Here is a 26742-nt window from a genome sequence, read left to right as displayed (position 1 = left end):
TGAATGAGCTGCTTAAAGCGCCTCCCTCAAAGTGGAGTGGGAAGCAGCCCCCCCCCCCCCCGCGCCCCCGTTCTGGAGTTCAAGCCACACCTTCCCCCTATCGGCTGGGTGCAGGTGGCCAAACCCTCAGGACCTGGCACCACTGCTCTGTGGCTTGTCCTATCCTCGTGTCACGTGACATGGGTCAGCTGTGCAGTCGAGACCCTCAAGCAAGGCGGGTGGAACGCCTAGCACCGGGACCCAGGAATCTCATCTTTCCGTCAACCCCCCCGCCCCCCCGCCAATACTCTGAACCATCCCGGAAAAGGGGGAGGCCGGTGACGTCACCATCCGGGCACTGGATGGTGGGGCCATGGTTCACAATGGAACAAAAACAAGCAGCCCTAGTCAAACTTGGCGACGCGGCTGCAGCTTGCGTGCTTATTAACCCTCTCCTGTCCACATCCCTGCCATTCCCGACAGTCAGTCCCTTTGCCCAGGCCGCATGCCGGATCTCTCCCTTCCCCCACCCCACACTCCTCTTTGGAGTGGTCCGAGTCCTTCGTCAGCTCTCGGTTCGGTCCCCTACGGTTTGTAAGGGTCTCTGGCTCCCTCGCATGACCCCCTGCGGTGGCCGTCCGGAAGCGGTGGTACGATCTTTCCCAAGCATTGTCTTCCCCTCCCCCACCCAGCTCGCAGTGTTCCAGGCGACCGGGGCCTTGTCTGGGCCCCCTAGTGGCCCACAGCGCTCTTCCTTTCATTCCCTCAACAGGCTGAGGTGGACAGGGAGAGGGGGCAGCTGGCCCAGAGGGGGGCTGGGCAAGGGGAGGGGCCGGGCCGGGCGCTGAGGGCGGGGCTTGGAGGGGGAGGGCCCTGATGGGGGCGGAGAAGCGCTGAGCCTTGGGCGGCGCTGAGACTAGTGGGAGTCTGCGCTGCCGCTGCTGTTGCTGCCGCCGTCGCCGCCGTCGCTGCCGCCTCCGCCACCGCCATCGCCACCGCCACTGCCACTGGCCGTGCGGGTTTTCTTTTTCTTTTTGTCTTTTCTTTCTTGATTTGTTGGGTCCGCCATATTGACGAGGCCGTGGTACCCAAGGCTGCGGAAGCTAGAGTCCGCCGGTGGCGGAGCCGCAAGCTCTCGGTAAACGGCCCATTGGGGCCCTCCTCCCTGTCCCAGCGAACCCCCTCCCTGCCTGCACCGGCTCCCAGGCCTCGCGGGAGCCGGCCGCCACCGCCTCGCCCTCCAGGGAGGCGGCCGCCTTTACCGCCCCAGGGCTTGGGGTGGGTGACGGGAGTGAGGACAGGAGCGGTAGCTAAGCGAGCAGGCCTGGAGTGGGGGGACAGAGGCGGCGACTAGGGGAAGGTGAAACTGCCGCTGCAGGAGGAGGAGCAGGAGGAGGTGACGCAGGAGAAACGCACTGCCCGGAGCTTGTCTGAGCTCAGCGCCCGAGCCTGAGGGGAGAAGGGGGAAGAGGGCTGCGGCCGGCCGAGAGGGAGGCGGCGGCCGTTGTCACCGCTGCCCTAGGGCGGCCAGGGTGAGGGCCAGACCTCTGGTCCGTACGCGTCGCGAGCCCGCCCGCCATCCGCAGCCTCTCATATTTTTGTCCCTCGCCAGCCCCCGGCTTGGGATGCTCCCAGGTTAGGCCCGGTCCCGGGATCGAGCTTTTGCATCTCGTCTCCCGCCTCCGCGTGGCCCGCTTCGTAGGAGACTCCCGGGTTGTGTTTGGTGAGTACCGAGCCCGGCGGCGCCCGGGGCCTCCGTCTGGCTGGAGGGCTGGGGAGGACGGCGCGAGGGGGTGTGTGTGCCTAAGCGGTCCTCCCTTGGGGGCCTGGCTGCCGGGGTGGGGGTGGGGGTCGCCCCGAGCCCGGGCCGTCGCGGACGCGCGCGAGCCTCCGTGGTGCGCGCGGCCGGCGACCCGCGAGCGTGTGTCCGTGTCCGTGAGTGAGCGTGGCGCTGTGTGTGCGTGTGTGTTTTGGACTGGCAGGGAAAATGGCTGACGGCTCCGGCCCTCCCCCTTCCTCCCCCTTCCCGGCCTGACGGGAGTGGAGAGGAGGAGGAGGAGGAGAAGGAGGAGGATGGAGACTCCGGCGCGCCGTGCCGCCCCTCCACCCGCGCGGGAGGTCGATCGGGAGCGCGCGGGGGCGCGGGCACGTCGGGGGCGCGGGCGGGGGCGGGGGCGGGGACGGTTGGTTCGCGCGCCCCTTAACCGGGCGGCGGACGCCCTCGGCCTGTTCCACTTGACACCGAACGCCATTACTGAGGTGGAGTGATTTGGAGCGGGAGCGCTAGGCCCCGGCGACGCCTGGCTATCAGGCCCGCGGACGAGTTGGCCTCCTCGCCGCCCTCCCGCGATAACCCGCAGTCGTTCGGCGGCCCGGTGCCCTGAGAAGGCCGAGCTGGTTATCGCTCCCCCTACACCTCCCTCGCCCCGCTCTGGCTGCTCTCGGTGGGCCAAAGGCCCGGAAGGATGTTTTGATGCTGAAATCGCTTCCAAGCGACAGTAGACTGACCACCTTTGTATTTTTAGCTGTTCCTGAAGAAGGAGGAAAAAACGAAGACGAAAAAAGGAAATACTAGTATGTGCAAGTTTGTAACTGATAAAACCTTGAGATGCTGGTTGATGTGAGGCTGCAGGCTTGATAAATGGCTTGTTTTTCATTCATTGTGAAATATTTAGGTTAAACAGGTGCGAAGCTGGGGGTTTAGTTTCTGTTTGGATTTCTTCAGAGACTGGAATGATAAGATTTTTAGATACGACGTGCTTAAATTATTATTTTGAAAGTTCTGTAGTTAACACCGTTAATTGAATTTTCACAGCCACAGTTTACAGGTGTGTGTAATTGCCACAGAGGGTCGTTGATTGTAAATGAAGGAATTGTGGGGTTTTGGTAATATTTTTATGTTTCTGTTAGTAGGAGAGGCATTTGAAATAATTTTTTTTAACCTTAAAACCCACCAGCCTTGCATCTCTTTGTATATTTGACTTATGAAGAATTATTTTGGGTGTACTTACCTGGGAACTCTGTAGCCAGTAATAAAAGAGCTCATTAGCTTCATTTATTATAAGGATTGGTTAACCATGACTAGGTTTGACACTTGAGCTTAATTAAAAATACAGACTACAAACTCTTCTTTAGATCCTTCTAGTCTACTGAATCATCAGGCTGCCATTTTGGCTTCAGCAAAATGTCTTTCAATTCTTAGAAGATTTAGGTATTAAATATACAGACATAGCAACATTTATTTTTGCAATGTTTAAACTTACTTGCTTTGTCATACTTGTGACTTTAACCCTTTATACTTTATTGTTCTAGTGTTTGGGTAGAATGAAAGCCAGAAGTATTTGGAATTTAATGTTTCAAGGGTGAAAATAAGAAGAAAAAGTATTTTTTGTTTTCTCTTACTAAAAAGTCTTTTAAGCTATATGAATGTCTTCATGCTTTTTCTTAACCCTCCCACCCCCCTACAGAAATACGCTGTCATCTTAATGTTCTGCTGTTGCTTCCTTTTGTTTGCTGACCTTGGTAGAATCGAAGGGACTATCTGGAAGGATTAAGGACCAGAACAGCACCGACAAGAATCTTAGGTTTTTTTTTTTTCTTTTTCTGAGAGTAACTTTGAAGAGATTTCCTCCTTAAATTATGGAGCATTTCATGGGGATCCCTTCATTTCCTATCAGTGGAATGCTCCATCCAATAGGATTTACTTTGGTTCTTTTGTCTTTTAGCATCTTGAAATAGATTTCCTGATAATCTCTAGAAGAGCAATTTAGTGGTGTCTCTTCAATTTATTTTTTGACATAATTTTAATTAAAGCTACTTACAGATGTTTGTCATATGCCAGTCATTTAGTTATTGATGAGTTAAACACATGAAAACATAATATTCGTTTATTTTTTCTATTTAATGGATCGATTTTTAAAGTTTTTATATTTCTAGAATTTTATTATTATTTAAAGCAGGTGAGAGAAAATTACTTGAACTATATAGTGATGTCTGGGGCTGAAAAACTGGCTCAGTAGTTACGATTAGAGTTCCTGCAGAGAATCCAAGTTGGAGTTCTAGCATCCACATCAGGCAGCCCACAGACTGTAACTCCAGTTCCAGGGGATATGACACCCCTCTGACATGCGCGCGCGCACACACACACACACACACTAATTTAAAATTAACCCACATGGGCTGGAGAATCAATGGATCAGTGGTTAAGAGCACAGACTGCTCTTCCAGAGTTCAAGTCCTAGCAACCACATGTTGGCTCACAAACATCTGTAATAGGATCTGATGCCCTCTTCTGGTATGTCAGAAGACACTGACATTGTAGTCATATACATAAAATAAATAAGTAAATAATTTAAAAAATAACACACACATGTATATATATGGATTAGTCTTTGGTCCCCTATGAAGTGAAATATTTTGTGGTTGTTGAACTACTTGAATTTTATTTTAAAAACACAATACTTTTATTATTTTGCATATTATGTTTCTTTTCTTGCTGGTAAGTTTTCTGAATCTTGAAATTGAGAAACAAGTCTAGTTTCCCTTTCATTGTTTTAGGATCTGCATCTTTGAGAACCATGTTATTTGTTGCTGTCTTGTGCTTTTACAAGTGTTTGGGAAGGATTTGCTTCATTCATACTCTGGATGTTAGACTCACTTGCTAGTGGTTTTGTTTATCTGATATGGGACTGAATAGAAGCTATATTTTAAGAGTACTGTGAATGATTCTGATACTGTATCAGTTAAAACTGTGGGGCTGTTGCATATTATTATAGAACTTTTATAGATAAATACGAAAATGGAGCTTTTTCTAACTGCTTTCCATTTTCAGCATAATTAGCACTTATTTAGTATTAGTTACACTGCTAATCATTTAAACAGTCTCATTTATTACATTATATAGGTATTATTGTTATTATACCAGTGGAGGGCCTGCCATCTGTCATACTTAGCTAGTGGTACTTTAACTTAAGTGCCATATTAGAGAAGTGATACTGACTACTATTTTAAAAGAAATTTAGAACCTTTAGTTTGTTCACTGTAACAGAGTAGCTTTAGATTAATTTTATTTTTAAAATTATCAAAATTGATATTTGAAAATTAGCTTGATTGGCCATGGAAAATAGAACAAATAGGTGTCTTCCATACCTCTACTAATATGTTCAGAGTAATAGGTTATTAGTTAGTGACTTTATGACTAAAATAATACTAGGCAATTTTTACATTCCTGAAATAGGTTTCTTAGGAATTCATGTTATCTCAACATTCAGTGAAATTGTAATTCTAGTTTGAGAACTCAGAATTTCATTTAATTTAAAATTTTACTTTCAGTAAAAAAATTAAGACTAAGGGTTTCTTTTAGCATTTTTGTAGTGTTGGTTGATAATCATGGAATGAAAATAGCCACAACAGATGTTGGGTTTATGTGCCTTGTTTCCTAGGGCAGTTAAGTGCTACCACCAAGTTACATCTCTTATCTCTATGATCATTCTTTTTTAAAAATATTTATTTACTTTATGTATATGAGTACAGTATCACTCTCTTCAGACACACCAGAAGAGGGCATCAGATTCTATCACAGATGGTTGTGAATGGTTGTGAGCCACCATGTGGTTGCTGGGATTTGAACTCAGGACCTCTGGAAGAGCAGTTAGTGCTCTTACCCTCTGAGTCATCTCTCCAGCCCATCGATGATCATTCTTTTTTTTTTTTTTTTTTGGTTTTTCGAGACAGGGTTTTTCTGTATAGCCCTGGCTGTCCTGGAACTCACTTTGTAGACCAGGCTGGCCTCGAACTCAGAAATCCGCCTGCCTCTGCCTCCCGAGTGCTGGGATTAAAGGCGTGCGCCACCACGCCCGGCTGATGATCATTCTTAATGTGATATAAGAATCCTCAAATATCTTTAGTGAGTTTTAGAAAATGGAATTTTATTGGTTTTTTAAAGTTCTTTTGTATTATTTATGTTTCTGTGTTTTGGGACAGGAGCTCACAAACCTAGGCTGGATACACACTGGCTATATAGCCAGAAGTGACTTTAAACTGATCTTCTGCCTCTGCCTTCCAAGTGTTGGGATTGCAGGTATTTGCTGGTACATCATCTGGCTCTGAATTTTCTTATGTAGGGAAAAAAAAAGAGAGACTATGAAAATTTCTGACATGTTATTGGTGCTAAAATGACTAGTATATTTTTAGGGAAAAGATAATTGGAAAGTATTCTACTGTAAAAATGAGATGTTTACCTAAAATTATACTTGATCTTTGCCAAAAGGCTGAGAGATGATTAAAATTTATATTTCAAGAACACCTATGCTGCGTCCTCTACCCATCATAGGTACATATATACCTTACATGTATATTCAGCAAATGACTTTTGGTTGGTGTTTTCAGACAGGTTCCCTATGAAGCACAGATTGGCCTCAGCCTCCTAAGTACATGAGAATATAGACCTGCCATGCCACACTGAGAAGTTTCCAATTTTATTCTGGGTGATTGCCCTAACAGTTGTTTCTCTGTCTCAACTGTGTGTCAGAATCATTTGTGGAACATTTTCAAAGAATGTTTGTCTTGGTCTTATTCTATAGATTACAAGTCAAGTTTGAAGCAGAAACTGGGCATTTAAAGAAAAAAAAGGAGGACAAAGTAAAATGTACTTGGAGTATAAGCTTAATGATTAGAGTTCTGTCTTGGCAGCCCAGGACAAGAGAGTTATTTTGCAGTTCATTTTAGGGAAAAGGGAGGATTTGCAGTCCTGTGCATTTTGTGTTTTGTTAGCAATACACTTGAACCTAATTTTGTCAATCAAAAATTTCTGACTTGAACTCAAATATAGGGAGAAGTTCAGCACTTAGATTGATTAGGTGTATGAGACAGTGAATGCACAGGCATGATTCAAATATATTATTTCACACATTCATGAGTTTTGGGAACCTTCTCAATTAAGGTTTCTGGCTCCAGAGTTAATGTTTTTAATATGTTTTAATGCATTGGCTGTTTTTATCTATCACAGATAATTATTTGGTATTTGCTGTGTCCTAGGCATTGTTCTAGCAAATACTATTGTGTAAAAGGAGAGGCGCCAGATTAGTTATCTCTAAAGTCCCACCTAGGCTCTAATTGCTATCATTTTTATGTGTGTCATAGAAACTGATTTAGGTAGATAGAAGCAGTAGACCATTAAACCAATGGGATTGTCCCATTTTCAGTTTCTTTAAAATAACATAGTCTGAATTTATTTTCTCTAGTGAAGGATGTATCAAGGATAGTGTAAATGAGGTTTTGGGTTTTTTGAGAAAGGGTCTCACCATGTGTGTAACCTTAGTTGGTCTGGAACTTGATAGATGGACCAGGCTGGCCTTAAACTCAAGAGATCCACTTGCCTCTGCCTCCCAGTGCTAGGATACCAGTCTGTTATGCCCAGCTGGATATGAATTATTTGAGCATTCTTCACATATGGCCTTTAGGAATTGAGTCTTTACTTTCCTACCTTGTGTGCCTTTGTATTATTCATTTTGTTTAGTTGCTTTGGTTGTTGTCTTCCCACAGATCTGCTCATACCTGTCAGCTCTTAGAAGCCTGAGGCAGGAACATTGCTTGTGAATGGAGGTGATGGACAATGCAGGGAGATTCTATCTCAAAATTGTGTGTGCTGTGTGTGCTTTTAGGGTCTTTTGGGTTGGTGGATTCTGTCTACACAAACTCAGTTCTAAGTCACTCATTGATAGATCCTTAGCCCTCAGAAAATGTCTGGCACATGTATACTTAATACCCATTTGGTGGACATAGTCAATTCTCTGTATTCGGTTACATTTATTTATGAGGGAGGGAGTTCTTGTAGAAATCAAGAGGACAACTTGAAAGGAGGTCTCGCCTTTCACCATCTGGATCCCTGGAATGAAACTCAAGATACACCTTTCTTTGTCCACTGAGCCATTTTACCAGCCCTCAACAAGATATTTAAAAAATACTTTTGCTGGGGCTAGCTCCATGGTTTAGAGTATTTATTGCTTTTCTAGGGGACTTGGATTCAGTTCCTATCACCTACATGGTGATTCACAACCTTCCATAACTCTAGTTTCAGAGAATCCAATGCTGTCTTCTGATCTCTCAGCATCATGCATGTACATGCATGTTGGCAAAAAAGGAACTTCACATTAATCTATTTTGATACTTCCCTTCATTAGTTAGAGGAGTCCTGACTTATGTGAGCAGGGGAGAGAGAGAGAAAATGAATGAATGAATCAATCAATCAATCACTTGGTTAGCCTGGAGCTTGCTGAGTTCCAGGCTGGCCTGGAACTCAGACATGGGTCATCCCACCTCATCCATCTATCTTATGTGTGTGTTAAATGCACACATGGATTCTGTGCCTTTGAGGCCAAAAGAAAACATTGGATCTCTTGGAACTGGAGTTATAGTTGTAAGCCACAAGGTGGCTTGCTAGAAACCAAACCTAGGTCCTCTGCAAGAGCAAGTACTCTTTTGGTTTTTCGAGACAGGGTTTCTCTGTGTAGCCCTGGCTGTCCTGGAACTCACTTTGCAGACCAGGCTAGCCTCGAACTCAGAAATCTGCCTGCTTCTGCTTCCCAAGTGCTGGGATTAAAGCGTGTGCCACCACTGCCTGGCCAAGAGCAAGTACTCTTTAACTGCTGAGCCTTTATAGTTCCTTTACGATGAGTTCTGCAATGAATCTAGTCTTTTGTTTATTTTTTGTTTTTCAAGACAAAAGAGTTTCTCTGTGTAACAACCCTGGCTGTCATAGCTTGCTTTGTAGTCCAGGCTGGCCTCAGACTCCGAGATCTGCCTGCCTCTGCTTTCCCAATACTGGGCTTAAAGGTGTGCATCACCACTGTACTGCTAAACCTAGTCCTTCTGAACAGAAGGAAATGGCCCAGTGATATGAAGAAACATAACCAGATAGCATGTATAATATAGATTACCTTCTTCATGAAGTTATTTCCATAATGACCTAATACCAATTGCTTTTTAAACAAATACCTTTGCCATCATTCATCAGTTAATGGATATTAAGGTCAGGGATTTTGCCCTTTACTTTTTAGTATTTGCAGTACACTTACAACATTATTGATCTCTCTGATTGGCAAAATGTCACAGGGCTGATATTCTGAAAGAGTTTTTAAAAAGTTGCATGTTTATTGGCAGGGTTAGCTAACCCTTGAACAAAACAAAAGGAAAACTTCAGCTGGGCTTGCAAGCCTTTAATTCCAGCACCTGGGAGGCAGAGACCAGTGTTCTCTTGAGTTTGAGGCTTGCTACTAGTCTACATAGCTACATAGCAAGACTTTGTCTCAAAAAAAAGAAAGGAAAAAAAAAAAGAAAGGCTAAAACAAAACTATTTGCTTTTGTTTTTAAAAATTAGTGTATCTTCTTCTTCTTCTTCTTCTTTTTTTTTTTTACAAAGTATTTTTTTGTTTCTGTTTTTTCTTGGAGACAGTGTTTCTCTATGTAGCCCTGGCTGTCCTGGAACTCACTTTGTAGACCAGGCTGGCCTCGAACTCAGAAATCCGCCTGCCTCTGCCTCCCGAGTGCTGGGATTAAAGGCGTGTGCCACCACGCCCGGCAGTGTATCTTCTTGTACAAAATGAATTTCATTATTTCTAAATGTTATTGTGTACTTTGATCATTATACCTCCTTATTACCTGTTCTTGCCTCTGCTTTTCTCATCCTTTTTCCAAATTGTTGACTTTCATGTTCTATATTTTATAATTTAGCTTATCTTCTAGAGGTCAGTATTTTTGTTGGCTTGAAAGTTCCTTTATTTATTCACTTTACATCCCAATATCAGCTTCTCCTCCCAGTACCCCCTCACACAGATCTTCCCCCCCATCTCCTCTCCCCTTCTCTGAGAATGGGGAGCCCTTCCTGGGTGTCCCTGTACCTGTACACCAGATTACTGCAGGTGCATTCTCTCCCTCTGAGGCCAGGCAAGTTGGTGCAGTTAGGGGGACAGGATCCACAGGCAGGCAACAGATTCAGGGACAGCCTCTGCTTCAGTTGTTGGGGGACCTGCATGAAGACCAAGCTGCATTTGAAAGTGCCTTAATTTTTAATTTACATCGAAGTATTACTGACTTGAGATTGTGGGATAAATGATAATTGTTGCCATTATTTTGTTCATTACTTATACCACCCAAGAAACTGAGGCAATGAAGTGAAGTGACTTACAGCCAGGATCACTGGGCCAGTAAAATGCTCAAGAAAGAATAGGCACAGAGAAAGCCTTCAAGCTAGGTCTGTTTGAAGCCCTGCTCCCTCTACCAAACCCTACTTATGGCATGGCCAGATTGGACCACTTCTACCATATCTGTTGGAATGAATTGGACTGAACCTCCATACAGATGTTATCATTTATGTGAACTTTTAACATGATATACCGTGTTAATCAAATGTTATCAAAGGAATTATTTTCCTTCAGATGATTTTGAGCTGTTAGTCTTGGATGTTAAATCTCAACCTGTACATTCTGAACATGGAAGGGAAAGACGGGGAAAAAAGGTAGAGAAGGGGAGCACTTCCCATTCCTGTCTTAGTGCCTTGTGTTTTGCTAACTGGTGGCTTTTGAAAGTCAACAAATATTGGTGGTTGGTTACAGGTCTCTTTTTCTTGTCTTTACTCTCAATCATATGAGCTTCTTGAGTCTGTTTATTACTTTGACACCAGAGAACATGACAGTAGATGTTTAGACCTGTATTCTAACCTTAACAGAGTGGTTTGTTTCTGAGCACAATAGTGCAAAACGATTGGGTTGCTCTTCTTTATAATAACTCAGGTCAAAGGAAAGATTAGGCAGACCTTTTGTGTAAGAGGCCAGATAATAATAGCTTGGACTTTGTGGGCCAAGAGGCAAAATTGAGGACATTGAATTGGATATGTTGAAATAAAAATGTAACTAGACACATTAAGTATAATATAGGTCTAATGAGATAAAGCAAAACTTGGTTTGGGAGTATAGCATAGTATTTTGTTGGTTGATTGAAAATATTTCTGTGTTAAGTCATTCTTAATCTTGTAGGTTGATCAAAAAAAAAAAAACAAACCAAGAGGTTGGATATAGTTTGTCACCCTGGTTTTGCCTGACCTGGTTTAGAGAAGTGGTTCCCAGACCTGGAGGGCTTGTCCAAAAATTTCTCTGCTCATTCCCAGAGTTTATTTCAGTTAGTCCGCAGTGGAGGCTTAGAGTGTGCTTCTAAAAAGTTCCCAGATAGGAAATTACCCCAAGAAAATTATTCCATTAATTCTACCATATCCTACTTCATTGATCTATTACAGTGTAGTTCTATCTTGAATATTCTGCTTTGTGCTTAAAGTTAAATTATATAGTAAATGCCAGTTATTACTGGATTATACTGTGTATTAGGAATTATACAAGGTAGTAAGAATACAAGCTTAATAATCACTTAATAAGCACTCAGGAGGCAGAGGCAGAGGCAGGAGGATTTCTGAGTTCGAGGCCAGCCTTACAAAGTGAGTTCCAGGACAGCCAGGGCTATACAGAGAAACCCTGTCTTGAAAAAAAACAAAACAAAACAAAAAGAATACAAGGTTAAAAAAACAGAGTTGTCCCACCCTATATTAAAATGAATTTAAAATTAGTTTCCATATTTACTGCATTAGAATCTTTGAGCCAATACAATTTTGAAAGGAGGCCAGTGATGTAAGCTAAATTGGAAAACTGTATTATCAAATACAGTGAAACTTCATTTGAGGTAAAATTTTAAAATACCAAAGTTCTCTTTCAAGACAAGCTGTAATTTAATATTTGATGGAAAACTTTCAGGGGTGTTATACTTTTTTTCTGATTATGAAATGTAGTCTTTTAGGTAGCTAGAAATACAGACATCCATCATAATTCTTGCCAGTCATTAGTTTTAGCTCTTTACTCCTCTTCTGTAGATAACTTTTTTTGTTCAAAACTTAACATAAAGTTGATTTTAATATGACTTTACAACTTTATTTCCCACTTTAAAAAATGTCCTATTCACTTTTTAACTTTTATTTCCCATACTCTTTTTTTTTTTAAAGACAGTTTCTACTTTTTTGTAGTAGTAGTTTGTTTTTCTGAGACATAGTTTTATGTATACCAGGCTATGCTGTAACTCACTGTGTAGGTGAATGTGACCTTAAACCCTCCTGATGCCAGGATTATAGGAGTGTATTGCCATGCACGGCTTATGCAGTGCTGAGTATTAAACCAGGGCTGTACTAATACCAGACAGGTACTACACCAACTGAGCTATATTCCTAGCCCATAGCTTCTATTTGACAGTTAAAGGTAATCAGGAATTTCATAAATTCCTCCATTCTGAGAATGGAGAAACACTGTTATTTAGCTTTGAGAGATTTGAATTCTTTGAACAAGGACAAGGAAGTACACTTGAGGATGGAGTAGTATTTTTTTTTAATTTGTTTTCTTTTTGTTGTTGACTTTTTGAGACAGACTTTCATGAGTACACTTGAGGATGGAGTAGTATTTTTTTTTTTTTTTTTTGGTTTTTCGAGACAGGGTTTCTCTTTATAGCTCTGGCTGTCCTGGAGCTCACTTTGTAGACCAGGCTGGCCTCGAACTCAGAAATCCGCCTGCCTCTGCCTCTCGAGTGCAGTATTTTTTTTTTTTTAATTTGTTTTCTTTTTGTTGTTGACTTTTTGAGACAGGCTTTCATGTTTCTGGTCTCAAACTCCTGATATTCCTGCCTCGGCTTCCCAAGTGCTGGTAGAGAATACAGGCCTGTGTACACCATGCCTGTCTCGGTTTTTTTCCCCCTTAAAGCCAGTAACTTACGTGTAATCTCTTCTGGGCTACAGCTCCCTGTGATCTTTGATCTTCTTGCTTTGCCCTCAATCAACTGTGCTAGGATTACAGTCAGGAACCACCAGGTCTGACTGGGGAAAGTGGTTGTAGTGTATAGCTGAATGAAGACTAAAGAATCTTCCCATGATTTTATTTTTTGTGAGAGCTTCCCCTTCCTATTATGCATTGAAGTTAATTAGTCATATAAATGCAAGCTGGGGGTTGTTTTAATGCCCTTTCTTCCTGCTCTCCCCATATACTTCTCAAAATGCTTACTGTGCCAGTTCCATAAGAAACAAAGTCATTTTGACAGTCTGCTTTTGCAAGGTTCTTTCTCATTCTACGACCTAATTGGTCAGTACTTGGTATAGCAAGTACTCCAGCCCTTCATAATCCCTGTCTCTCCACCCCTTCCTCTGTGTATTAGGTATTGTAACAGGTTAATAAGGAATGTCTTCCTTTCCACCTACCATACCCTCAACAATCCCAAAGACTTAGATTATAGTTGTAACTGCTAAGTGGTGAGAATGTATTTGATCTTGGTGAAATTGTAAAAAAAAAAAAAATAAATAATAATAATCAAACTTAAACCGATTACTGCCTTGCTGTGATGATTGACTTAAATTCATTCATTTAACATCATTATAGGTGTAGGGAGATAGAAGGATTGTTAATTTTTTTTCATTAGATATTTTCTTTATTTACATTTCAAATGTTATCCCCTTTCCTAGTTTCCCCTCAGAAAATCCCCTATCCCCTCCCCTCTCCCCCTTCTCCCAACCCCTCCACTCCCATTTCTGGTCCTGGCATTCCCCTATACGGGGGCATAGAGCCTTCACAGGACCAAGGGCCTCTCCTCCCATTGATGGCTGACTAGGCCATCCTCTGCTAGAGCCACAAGTTCCTCCATGTGTTTTCTTTGATTGGTGGTATAGTTCCAAGGAGCTCTGGGGGTGCTGGTTAGTTCATACTGATGTAAGGATCGCTATTAACATCTTCCTTAAAGACCCTAGGATGCTGGGGTAGACAGTTACTTAAGAGCTGTATCTGGTGCAAGGAGCTGGGGGTGTAGCTAAGTGATAGTGTGCTTGGTATTTACTAAGCGTGAGGCTCTTGAGCTCAATTCTCAGCACCAAAAAACAACCACAAAAAGTGTGAAAAATATAGTGGTAGGAGAGATTGCTCGTTTGGATTTTTTAAATGAGGCTTGCAAATCTTGAAAGATGTCATTTTGATGCTGCCTGGATTGGAGTAGGAACCATCAGGTGGTGTTTCTTAACCTTGATGTTACTGATCAAATACTATTTGACCAGATACTTCCTGGAGGCATGCTGTATACTTACTAATCATCTCTGATTTCTACCTATAGAATTTCAGTAGGATCTTTCTCCCTATTGTGATGACTTATAATGGCTTCAGGAATTGGAAAAGTGTGTACCAAATGCAAAATTGAGACCCACTACTTGAAACAATACAATGGCAGAATGAAAGCGTGGTTTTAGAGGAAAAACTAGTATAGCATAGAAGGAACACTGGAGAGAGTGAGTCAGGGGGAGTTATGGGAGATGAGACTTAGTTGAAGGCTAGGTTACAAGATACTATGTTAGGGCATTTAAGTTTGGATTGCATAATAAGTGAAGGGTTTGTAAGTGAAAGACAGTGGTTTCTGGGGTTTCTTTTTAAAGATAATTCTGAGGGGTTGGGGAGATAGGACAATCATTAAAGCATGAAGACCTGAGTTAAATCCCCAGAACTCATAGTCAGGTACAGCATGAGCCTGTTAATCTCAGCAATGAGGAAATAGAGATCGATGGATCCTTAGAGCTCACTGACCACGCCAGCCCTTCCTCTTTGGGACAGTTCCAGGCAGATGAAGAGACCCTGTCTCAGAAAATAAGGCGGGTAATATCTAATGAACTATATCCAAGGTTTTCCTAATCTGCATACACAAACACAGATTCTAAGCATAGCATGGTAGATATACTGAAGTAGAAATGTAGCAGGGAATTGAGATAGTATTATAATAGTTCTTTTTAAGTAATAAAGATTTTGGCAATGAAATAAAAGAATGGGATCCCACAGGGTTCTGTCTTTGTCTCTGTATGGATTCTAGGGCAAAACACCTTTTAACTTCTCCTAGCTCCAATTCCCTCCCACTAGGAGCTGCTGACTGCTGAGACATGTTGAAAGGTCACAGAGCAGAATCTGGGTTATAGGACTACTCATGCAATGTGTACCTTTACATTACAGGGTGAATTATCTAAATATATTTATCATCTTTGTCCTCTACATGTAAGAGGTCCAGGACCTGGCACCAGAAAGACTTAACTATAGGCTCTCCATGTTTTGTTTAGCTGTTATCTTGCTACTTTAAAAATAATTGAATCTGTAAAAATAGATGAATAATCTATCTGTTTAAGGTAGCTGTAATTTTATTGCTTCTTATTTTTGTAGGGTTTATTTCCTTTTTTTAAAATTTTATTTATTTAATGTATGAGTGCTCTGCTGCATATACATCTGCCTGCCTGACGAGGGCACCAGATCTCCCTAAAGATGGTTGTAAGCCACCATGTTGGTTGCTGGGAATTGAACTCAGGACCTCTGGAAGAGCAGCCAGGCTCTTAACTGATGAGCCATCTCCTAAGGAGCCCTTTTTGTTTTTAGTGAGAATTGGGGTTATTCAGTGGAAGGGTAGAGGGAGAAGTGGAGTTTGGAATAGTTTTTCAAGTAAAAGAAAATGGAAAGGGTACAACAAAAGTGGGATTGACAAAGTGCTTGAAGAACAGAGGGATGCTAGAGCTTGAATATTTCCTTAGCCTGTTTCTATACCTACATGGAGTCTGGAGAGCTTTACAAAATCCACATTCTTATGGGCTAATTGTAGTTGGCCAGTAGCTTGCAGTGTGAATTTAGGGACCATAGATTTGGAAGTGTAGATGTAAAATTTTTGACAGAACAACATAAGCCATGATTGAATAATCATTGCTGTTTTGTGGTGCCAAGGATTAAACTCATAGGTCATACATTCTAGGCAAGCGTCCTATTACTGAGGTATGTCCCTAGCCCCAAACTTGAAGTTTTCTTTCATCTGAAGTCTAGCTTAAGCTTCAAGAACATTAATGTAGCTTAAGATTGGTAGCCTGCTAAGAAAAAAAAATAATATTTAAGGGGAAATAAGTTTTTCTGAGTAGAAGTAGAAGATGAGTGCATAGGTAAATGCACTAGCAGTGTTTTTTGTTCAGCATGAATTCAGAGAAAACAGTGATAGCCCACCTTGATTACTTTTTAAAGGGAGCTAGCCAAACAAGCTTATTGGTTTTTATTGCTCTCTCTCTCTCTCTCTCTCTCTCTTTTCCTTTTTTTTTTTTTTTTGTTTGCTTTTGTTTTGGGTTTTTGTTTCTTTGTTTCTCTGTGTAGCTCTGGCTATCCTGGACCACTTTCTCTGTGGTCTAGGTTGGCTTTGAACTCACAGAGATCTAACTGCCTCTACCTCTCAAGTGCTAGAAGGCTTATATATTTTTTTTTCTTAGCCTAACAATTTTCAAAGATTGTATTGGGTGTCTCACAACCAGGTATAACTCTCCTGTTCTAGCAGATCAATCACCCTCTGACCTCCATAGGTATCTATGTGTGCATGCATAGAAATAATAAAAAGTAAGAATAACTCATTGCCGATCAGTGTAAATGTTTTTATGAAAAAAAGACTTTCCCAAAATGAGAATTCTCAAGAACACTGGTGGTTTATAATTTTTACATCTCTGAAAGACAGCTGGGTGTAATATTTTGTGACAAGTGATATCTAACTAAGAAAAAAACTTGTGATCTCTAGGAAATAGAGGATCTCATAGATGCCAGGGAACCCCCAGGCCCTGCTTGGAGAATCAGTTACTTACTAGACTGCTATCGACAAAGTTTAGATCTTTAGAGTGGCATCTAATCTACTATAAAACTTTATTTTTTAACTGATAATTTACCTGTATAGTCACCAATCAGGTTATTATATAGAACATTTTTAGTAGTAGTCTAGATGGTTCCCTTATTACTCCAAAACATATTTTGACCTTTCTACTACAGTTATGTGCACATCGTTAATGGATAAATTAAACATTGATACATTGATCATTTAATTTTTTATTGATTATTATCCATCGATGTATCATTTAATTTATCCATTCTTCTGTTGGTGGACACTCTGATTTCAGTGATTTTTTTTTTAACTAATATAAATGTTGGCACAGAGCCTGGCATGGTGGTACACACCTTTAATCCCAGCACTTGGGCTGAGTTTGAGGCCAGCCTGGTCTACAGAGTGGGTTTCCGGACAGCTGGGGCTGCACAAGAGAAATCCTGTCTTGAAAAACAAAAACCAACCAAAAAGGTCAAATGTCCTCATATGGTGAATATATATACTATACAGTGGAATATTAGCAATAAAAAGCAAAGTACTGGTATATGCTTCAACTTTCGTGAACTTTGAAAGCATTCTGAAATGAAAGAAACCAGTTGCAGAAAGTAGATTAAGGGAGGCTGTAGGGAGTGGGGAGTGGCTGCTTAATGGGGAGTATGGTTTCTTTCTGGTGCTGGTCCAGGGCTTCTTGCATACTATGTGCTACTGAGCTCTACTCCCTTAGCTTTGGTATGGTTTTTCTCTTGTGGGTCATAAAAATATTCTGTAATTGTAATTGTGCAACTCTAAATATAGAAAGACCCATTCAATTGTACAGTTCAGATAAAGTGATTTGTATTATGACTTTTGAATAATACAGTGAGATAATGTCATTAATGGGAAACATTTTGAAATTGTTTAGTTTCCTTTGTCATGTCCTTTATTCTTCTACATCTGTTACTTAACCAGTCTGGGTTCAGGCAAAAAGATATACATAAAGATAGTTATTAATGATCTATCTGCCTTGATTAAGATGTATATTGAACAAAGTCTTGGTTCTGAATCAGTCATTCTGTTCAATTAGTTACTTTTAAAGTGTTTTGACAGCTTAACAGTGGTGAAGGCACCTTTAATCCAGCACTTGGGAGGCAGAGATAGGTAGATCTCTTGAGTTCCAGGACAGCTAAGGCTACACAGAGAAACCCTGTCTGGAAAAACAAAGTCTGTTAGCTAGTAGCTTTGAGTTCATCTTACGCAGTCATTTCGAGAGTAGGGTAGGTAATACATGTTACAGAAGGGTTTATTGCTTGATACATGATTTATGTCTTAATGGTTTAAATCAACATTTCTCATGAATGTTGGCTGATAATGTTTATTGTACTCTTGTACCCTTTGCAAGGATTTAATAAATTTTAGGTAAATATATACCATTTTGTTGTAAATAGACCCCGAACTATAAATAAATCTGGGGTGGTTTTTTTTGTTTGTTTCTTTTTTTTTTTTTTTAAAGAAAACTATTAAGGTAGATAGTGGTGAATTTAACTTTGTGTTATGTATGTTTCAGGAAGCAGAACTGTAATTAATAAACCAATGACGAGGTGAAATAGCATTTTGATGGTATGAAAATTTTCTATGGCAGCAAGGAGTGTTGCAATGTTAATATGTCTGGGGGGAAGAATATGTGTAGGCAATTTCATTTGGTTATTTCCAAATCCTAAATTTTCTTTGAGCCATCCCTCCCCAAATCCCTATAAAGTTGTGGCTTTCTATGTATTTGTTTTGTGTGGTTTTCATAAAACAAAAGTTTACCTTTTAAAAAATAAGTCTTTAATCTGTTGATTCTGGGATAAGAATAGCAGGCAAATTTGAATGGTATGTTGGTGCCAGGAGCAAATGATATCATAGCATAACGTGTACAGAGTGATGTAGTAATTGAAGTAGAAGTAAGAAAGCTGTTCCACATGGCATCTGATGGTTTTGGTATTCAAACCTAGCAGTCACAACGACTTCCAAATCTGTTATGTTATATTAATAGGTTTGTTTGGACTTAGTTACTATATATATAGTTTGTTGTTGTTGTTGTTTGGTTTTATATAACTATAAATAAGTTTAATTTTTAATTTTGTTTCTGGATATATTTAAATGACATTTGTTTAATGTTTCTCTATGTAGCACTGGCTGTTCTGGAACTTGTTTTATAGACCCAGCTGGCCCCGAACTCAGCAATCTACCTCTGCCTCCTGAGTGCTTTAATTAAAGGGGTGTGTTACCACGCCCAGATTCCCTAAGCAATATTTATAATAGGGAGTAATTAAAAGATTCTCTAAATGTAGAACCAGAATTAGCCAACTTGAGCCAGCTTAGCATTGATAGAAACCTAGCGTGTGTGTGTGTGTGTGTGTGTGTGTGTGTGTGTGTGTGTAATCAAGTGAATTAGAACCACAATTGGATACTTATCACTAACTCATTTCTCTAATAAATGGGAAAAATACATTTGTACCTCAAAGTGTGGTTTGTTTGTATTTTCTTTTCATTCAACAGATAATTAGTTGTGTAGAACTGCATAATTTTGATGTCATCTTGTTACTGGCTTCTTTAATTTCCCTGCTATTAATTTTTTTAAGAGTCAGGACAAACTCTGATAGGAATATTAGGACACTATGAATTATATTGCAAAGGGTAACTTTTTTTTAACTTGAAATTCAGTTTTCACAAAGGACAATGTAACTATTAATTATAGTAGAGTTTTGAGCTAATGTAACATAATATTAACAGTTGTGTTATATGAAGATGTTGAAATTGTGTATTTCACAAATCATCCATAGTAATTGTGGCAATGTATATCAAAATCAGAAAATCTTGATAATGTATATAATTTGGAGATCCCCACCCCCACCCCCAGCCAGTCTAGGGATCATATTCTTAAGGAGCCTTTGAAGGTTCAAAAATAAGAATTAGCAAGAGTGAGTAATAATCTAATCAGCATTTTGGGAAAATATATTTCCTGGGTCCCTTCTGCATGTTCCTGGCACTTGTACATCCTCTCATTAAAGTTTTCTAATAATCTCTGGGGGTGTTAGCCACCTGGAGAGAGCAAGATGATACTTGGAAATTGAACTTGTGATCCTGTTATATTGCACTATGTATTGCTGGAAGAACAACCACCTATGTTCTACAAAATCAGCCTTGGAAAAATAATGGGACTCATGAGAAACAGTGAAATTAAGAGCAGTTTGGCTACCCAAAGGTGTCTTACTTTATAATTAGTAACAGTTAAAAGTTCTAATAGATGTAGTGACATATGCCTTTAGTTCTAGCACTTGAGAGGCAAGAGGTGGGTGGATTTATGAGTTGAATGCCAGCCTAGTCTGCAAAGCCAGTTCCAGGACAGTCAGGGCTACAGAGAAAAAATTCTTTATGTCTCAAAAAACCAAAACAACAACAGAACTAACACAAACAGAAAATGTCCTCAATTCCTGACAGTCAGTATAAGACCCTTTAAAGGTAACATAATAGAAGGGAAGGGGTGTTTAGAAGGGTTGAAGTTACTGAGTTAGAATATGAGGTTAAAGTACATATAAAAATTAGGTAAAACTGCAAGAAAAAAATTCTTAGAGCATGTGGCTAGACAAAGCCAAGAAGAATGTGGGACAATAAACTTATGGCTACAAAATAGTATGATTGAGGAAGGCTGGCAACAACCACAATTATGCTTTATGAATTTGACAACTAGGTACCTCATAAATGGAATCATATGGCATTTTTTTATCCTATTCTAACTGGCTTATTTCATATTTTATTTCATAAAATAATACACTAATTTTCTTGCATGTCACAGCTTATAAAAATCTTTTTTGAAACAGTCTTACTACACAAGCTAGCCATTGCTAGCCTGGAACTTTGTAAAGTAGGCTAGCCTCAAGCTGAGAGATCTGCCTGTCTCTGTCCCCAGAGTGCTGGGATTAAATGTATGTGCCACCATTCTTGGTAAAATTACCTTTCTTTAAAAGCAACACACAGGGGTTCTAATTTCTCCCCATTCTTCTTATCTTCATTAAAGCTTAGGCATTTGGCTGGCTCTTTAATTTTTACTTTTGGTGCTAGAGATTGAGCTTAGTGCCCATACAGTGCTTACATTCTCCCATTGTGCTACAACCCAAGCCTTCCCTCAAAGTTTGTAATTTTAGTTAAATTTGGTTTGTCTGTTCCTTTGTTGCTCATGCTATTAGGAAAATCCATTGCCAAATCCTAGACTGTTGAAATTTGCCTTTTATGCTTTAAATCAGTGAAGAGTAGACAAAATAATATTTTCATACCAAAATTTTCTGTTTCAAGGTGTTGGTTTGATTATAGAAATTTCTTGGTCTGGATCTTTACATAATTTCATCACAGATCTTTTCTTTTTTTTTTTTTTTTTTTTTTTGTTGTTGTTGTTTTTTTCGAGACAGGGTTTCTCTGTGTAGCCCTGGCTGTCCTGGAACTTACTCTGTAGACCAGGCTGGCCTCAAACTCAGAAATCTGCCTGCCGAATGCTGGGATTAAAGGCGTGTGCCACCACTGCCTGGCAGATCTTTTCTTTTTCATTACCCCATGTTGATGTGTGACACACATTGCTCTGATAATCTGTTCATGGGGTTTGGGGGGTTTGTTTGTTTTGTTTTTGTCTTTTGTTTTTTGTTTGTTTTGTTTTTTGCTCTTAGAGCTTTTCAGATTGCTATCTAACACTGTAAATTTGCTGACTGTAGTGAATTTTTAATTTTATTTATACTTTTCAAGTCCAGACCTTTGACTTGGCTCTTGGGTTTTGCTTTACATTGTCCTTTTTATATCTTTATCGACAGTCCACCTTTAAAGGATAGAATCACATTTTCCTTTTCTAGTATCATGCTTTCCTTTAATTTTTTGAAGATACATAAAAGAGCTGTTTTGAAGCCTTGCTGAGTTGGGCATCTGGACTCTGAAGGTTTTATTTTCCCCTGTAGGTGGACCACACATTCCTGTTTTTTTTCTTTTCTTTTTTTTTAAATTTTTTTTTTGTTTGTTTTTTGTTCTTTCTTACTTTTTTCTTTTTCCTGTTTGTTTTCATGTATTTTAATTTCTAATGTAAAAATGGACCCTTCATACAATGTAGTACATTGGGCAATGATTTTTTTTTTACTTGCCCCGCCACATCTAGGGCTTTGTTTGTTTGGTTTATTTATGTAATAACTAGCTGAACAATTTTAATCTTTCCTGTCATTTTTGGAATCTCTGCCGTCTCTGGTGCGTGTTCCAATAAGCAGTGTATGTGTCTTGTCTTTGCCTGCCCACTCTTCCACTCAAATATTAGCTTTTACTAATTACCTACTGATTGCTCTATTGTTTTACATAATGCTTTGGGTTATAAAATTACCCAGTCTGGTTCCTGATCCATTTAAGTTCTCATTTTCCAGGGATAATCCTTTGTGCTGGTTCTTGGGGCTTTGTTTTTGACCCGGGATGGTTGTTTGCAGCTCTATTTCTCTGGTTCTTTTGGTAAACTAAGCTGGGTGGTTTTTATTGGCTTTTATGGAGCTACCAGAATCTTAATTGAAATAAAGCCAGTTTACTATAAAAGAACTTAGATTTTTTTGTTTTAACTTTCCCCCCGGTGGAACCTTTATACCTCTTCAGAACTGAAGAATCAGACTGCAGCTGGGTTCTCTTATAGTTGAAGCCCCTACTTCTTTAGCAAACAGCTGTGTGGAGGCAGCACACTGTGACTTTTAGCCCATCTTCTGCCTTGGGATCTTGAACCTGTGGATAAATTGATTTAAGAGCTATTAGGACTGTAGTACTCTTGGCTTGCTACCCTTGAAGTAGAACTTTGCCCCATAAATAGGGCCTAGTTGGAACAAAAGAGCCCAGTCTTCTGCAGTCTTCCAGAAGTGCTTGTAATGAAAATCTTACCAAAAATAGAAAGCTACAGTTATTTGATGAATTCAGTTGTATTGGAGGAGTAGGTTATACAGTTTACTCTTTACAAAGAAAAATTCCCTCCAAAAGTTGTGATGGGGTTTGAGGTCTTTCGTTTGGGAATAAGGATGGGATGTAAATAATAAGAGTGTAGATTTCTTACAATTATGGAATGTGAAATTCAAGGTCTAGGTGTTGATAGGTTTGCTTGTTTTTTTTTCTCTTTAGGAATGTGTGTGTCAGTCTGTGTTGTGAGTGTACCTGTGTGTGTTGGAGAACTTGTGCTGTCTTTGTTAGATGAGTAATGTGTCTTAAACATTACAAGTCAGTTATGCTTAATGTCCTCAGTAGAGATGATTTTGCAATATACTTAAGGCATTTGCCAGTTAAGGTCAGTTTGCCCCATTCTATGATTTAATTAACCAAGTAGCAGCTAACTTCTTGATACACTTGCCTTGAAGTTAGTTCCAGAAGAAAATTGAAATTACTTGATACAGCTAAACTGGTATGGGTTTTGTGGTATAATGGCTACAGTACATTATTTAAGTTGAATATAGCAGTGAAGCTTCAGCTTTTCACTTTTTACCTGTCACTTACATAGTCATGCTTTCTTGACTTGATTCACTGCTGATGATACTAAACTTGAATAGGTTTTTAGTTTATGCTTGCTATATCTAAAATAAAACATTCTCTTTTCTCTTTTACTTGCAGGTTATGCAATGGTCTCTGCAAGATGTTTTATTCTTGAATTGGAACCTTTTACGACTGACAAATGCTGGTACTTTATCTCCTATAAGTGGACTATAATTTCTTTTCTTAAGACAACTACATAAGCAGACAAAATTGCAAAGATCTGCCCTGTGTCGAGTATGACAGCCACGACTCGTGGCTCTCCAGTTGGAGGGAATGACAACCAGGGCCAAGCCCCTGATGGACAGTCTCAGCCCCCCCTCCAACAGAATCAGGTAAGAAATTAAAGATACAAGTTAAAGCCACATTGCTATGTTTCCTTAATTCTTGAGTGCTAAGTAAGGAAATGTGATAGAATTGCCAAGTAATCATAAAGTAGTAAATGCAGGTTTTTAGTAGCAAAATACTTAGGTGCTTAACATCAACATTGTTTTCTGATTTTCTTCAGATGTCTTACATTCTTACATTATCAGTCTTCAATAAAAGGAATGAATTAAGCTTGGTATCAATCCTGGGAGAAACCATTGTATAATTTAGTGTAGCCTATGGGACCAAGTAAATTATAATTCTATTTTGTATGCCATATACATAAAATCATTAATTGTCAATCTAAAATATGAGTATGTACTGAAGCATTATTATTACTGGTGTTTAAATTTCACCTTTTCACCATACTAGCTTTATGACCAGGTAAATTATATAATCTCTAATCCTGTTTCTTCGTTTATATGATAGTGATACCAGTAATGGAACTTAATAGCATTGTTTAAGGATCAAGTAAAATAAGGGGGAATGGATGGGGCTGGTGAGATGGCTCAGTGGGTAAGAGCACCCGATTGCTCTTCCGAAGGTCCAGAGTTCAAATCCCAGCAACCACATGGTGGCTCACAACCATCCGTAACGAGATCTAGCGCCCTCTTCTGGAGTGTCTGAAGACAGCTACAGTGTACTTACATATAATAAATAAATAAATCTTTTTTTAAAAAAATAAGGGGGAATGGAAAGATGGGGGTTAACACCCAGAGTGAGGCTTTCCCTTCTAAGGGAAATGGGGCAGGGGAGACTTATGTGAGGAGGTACTGGAAGGAGAGGAAGGGCTGATGTTGCATTGTAAAGTGAATAAATAATTTAATAATAATAAAAGTATCTTGGCATAGATACTGGTGTCAGTATTTGCTTGTCCTAAAGCTCTTGAGGCAATATTGTATTATCGTTCAATTTACATAAGGTTTCTAGTTCTGATTCCTGTTCCCCCATTAGAAGATTTTAGTAGGAAGATTTTACTAGTTAAAAAACCTTGATTTTTGTAAGCAAGTTTTCAAAATAGATCAGTCTTTTGTTTTTGTTTTTCTGAGACAGGAACTCTATGTAGCTCTAGCTGTCTTGGAACTCACTATGTAGACCAAGTTGGCATTGAGCTTACAGAGATTTTCCTGCCTCTGCCTCTCAAGTGCTGGCATTAAAGATGTATGCCATTATGCCCAGCTTAGATCCATCTTTTTTTTTTTTTTAAGAGATTTTTTTTTCTTGTTTGTTTTTAGTCTTTTGGTCAGTTTTGTGCACTTCATCTAGAGTGCCAACTTTATTTAGATGCAGTTGTTTACAATACCGTTTGTGCTGTTGGGTGCAGGGATGGAACTTCCTTGCATATGCTAAGTGTGTGCTGTAACTCAGAGCTGCTCCTCACCCCAGATCCTGTAATATTGTTTCCATTCTTTTTTTTTTAAGTCTTGGCGGCTTGTGGCAGTGTGTCTTTTCTTTCTTCATCTCTGGTACTGCTAATTTGTATTTGTATTTCTCTCCTAATTAGTCTTTTCTAGGGGTTTTACCAATTTAATGCCCCCTCAAAAAAAGCTTCTGGGACTTGGCTAAAGCAGCCCCATAAGCATACAGCATGCTTTTACTCTCATCTGCTTGTTCTTTACTGTCTTTGGATTTGGTTTCCTTCCTTCCATTCTTTCCTTCTTCCTTTTTTACTTCTTTTTGTTTTTTGGGTTTCTTGTTTGTTTGAGACAGGATCTCACTGTATAGCCTTGACTGTCCTTGAACTAGCTCTGTAGACCAGTCTGGCCTTAAACTCACAGAGATCCACCTTCTTTTGCTTCCTGAGTGCTGGGATTAAAGGCTTGAGCCACCACCACCCGGCTTGGATTTGATTTTCTTGTTTTCCTCTCCTGAAATTCATTTCAGCCTTTTCTGATATACACAGTTTTATACTTTGAAGAATTAAATTGAATAACACAAAGAGTAATAAGATTTGTGATAATGTAACTCCTACAGTGGTGTTATCCGTAAACTAATTGAAATTGTATATGCACTAGTAACAGACATGCTGCTTACAGAGGTACACATTTTTGTAGTGTTTGGGTAAATTTTAAAGCAAAAGTGTTATTGTGGATTACTTTTATCTGTGGCTTGGTGGTAGTTTCTTGCCATTCAGTTATTACATGTTATCAATTCTGTCATTACTCTTATAGAAAAGACTTTTTTCCCTTTCTGACTCCCCTTCCTCTCCCAGTTGAGAGAAATGAGCAAGCCCGATACTCTCATCCAAATGTGGCAACTTTGTTAATTCATTTTCTTTTACAGTTCTCATTTTTAAGACATAAAATGGTCAGAGAACTTGGGGCTATAAAGTATAGTCAAAGGGCTGTTGGATACTAATGATTATTTTTAAACCAGGAGCTAGTAGTTTCTGCTTTATTACCTGCATTGTGCATGGATTCTAACCTCTTTTGCAATGTTTATGGCTTTGCAGGACTTTCAGTGAAAAAAAAAAATCCCAGTTGTTAACATAATACTCATTTTGAAACACGTTCTCTCACTATGCAGCTTTTAGTTGTTTTCTTTTCATTATTTTTAAATATGTGTTTGTGTGTGTGTATCTATGGGTGTGTGCATATAAGTGCAGGTGCATACAGAAGTAGGTGTAAGATCTCCCTGGAGCTGGTATGAAAGGTGCTTGTGAACTGAACTGCCTTGTCCTAGTCCCAGGAATTGGACTCTGTTCTCTGGAACAACAGTACACTCTCTTAACTGCTGAGTAATCAATCCCTCCAGCTCAGGTCTCAGTTTCTCATAAGCTTTACATATATTTACTTAAAGGGAAGTTAGAAAAAAATAACTCAATCGAGTCAGTTCTCTGCACTGTGTGTGTGTTCTGGGTGTTTAATACAAGGCAATAGGCTCAGCAGCGAGTGCCTTCCTTACTCAGCCATCTTGCTGAGGCCCATAAAGGGAATTTCTTAATAAAAATTTTAACTTTAAAATCTGTAGCTGTAGAAGCAACTCTAAGTCATAAGACATAAAAACCAGTAACAAGTGGGATGAATATTCCTCAGATGCGGTATCTGAGAAGGCTCTGGATTATAATTTGGCAATGTGTGCCAATAGCTTTAAAAGAAATTTTCTATACTGTTGTTATATTTCTAGTATTCTTAAAAATTG

At 39.8% G+C, this 26742-nt stretch overlaps 1 protein-coding gene across 6 annotated transcripts in view; it reads left to right on the top strand.

Moving 5' to 3' along the window:
* Usp9x (ubiquitin specific peptidase 9 X-linked) overlaps positions 1-26742 on the top strand; it is a 136033-nt gene that overhangs the window by 26493 nt on the left and 82798 nt on the right. For 3 of the 6 annotated variants that reach the window (XM_085838271.1, XM_085838269.1, XM_085838270.1), the window contains exons 1-2: positions 1592-1702; positions 23317-23570. In XM_085838271.1, coding sequence (XP_085694397.1) covers positions 23475-23570 — 96 coding nt within the window. In that variant the 5' untranslated portion in view covers positions 1592-1702; positions 23317-23474. Of the gene's footprint in view, positions 1-866; positions 1118-1591; positions 1703-23316; positions 23571-26742 lie in introns of those variants that run through there. The other 3 variants (XM_085838266.1, XM_085838268.1, XM_085838267.1) reach the window with 2 other exon arrangements.

Source organism: Mus caroli, unplaced genomic scaffold (genome assembly GCF_978045245.1).
Source record: "Mus caroli unplaced genomic scaffold, Mus_caroli_1 scaffold_5, whole genome shotgun sequence".
Classification (NCBI taxonomy): Eukaryota; Metazoa; Chordata; class Mammalia; order Rodentia; family Muridae; genus Mus; species Mus caroli.
This window is presented reverse-complemented; position numbering and strand designations above follow the sequence as displayed.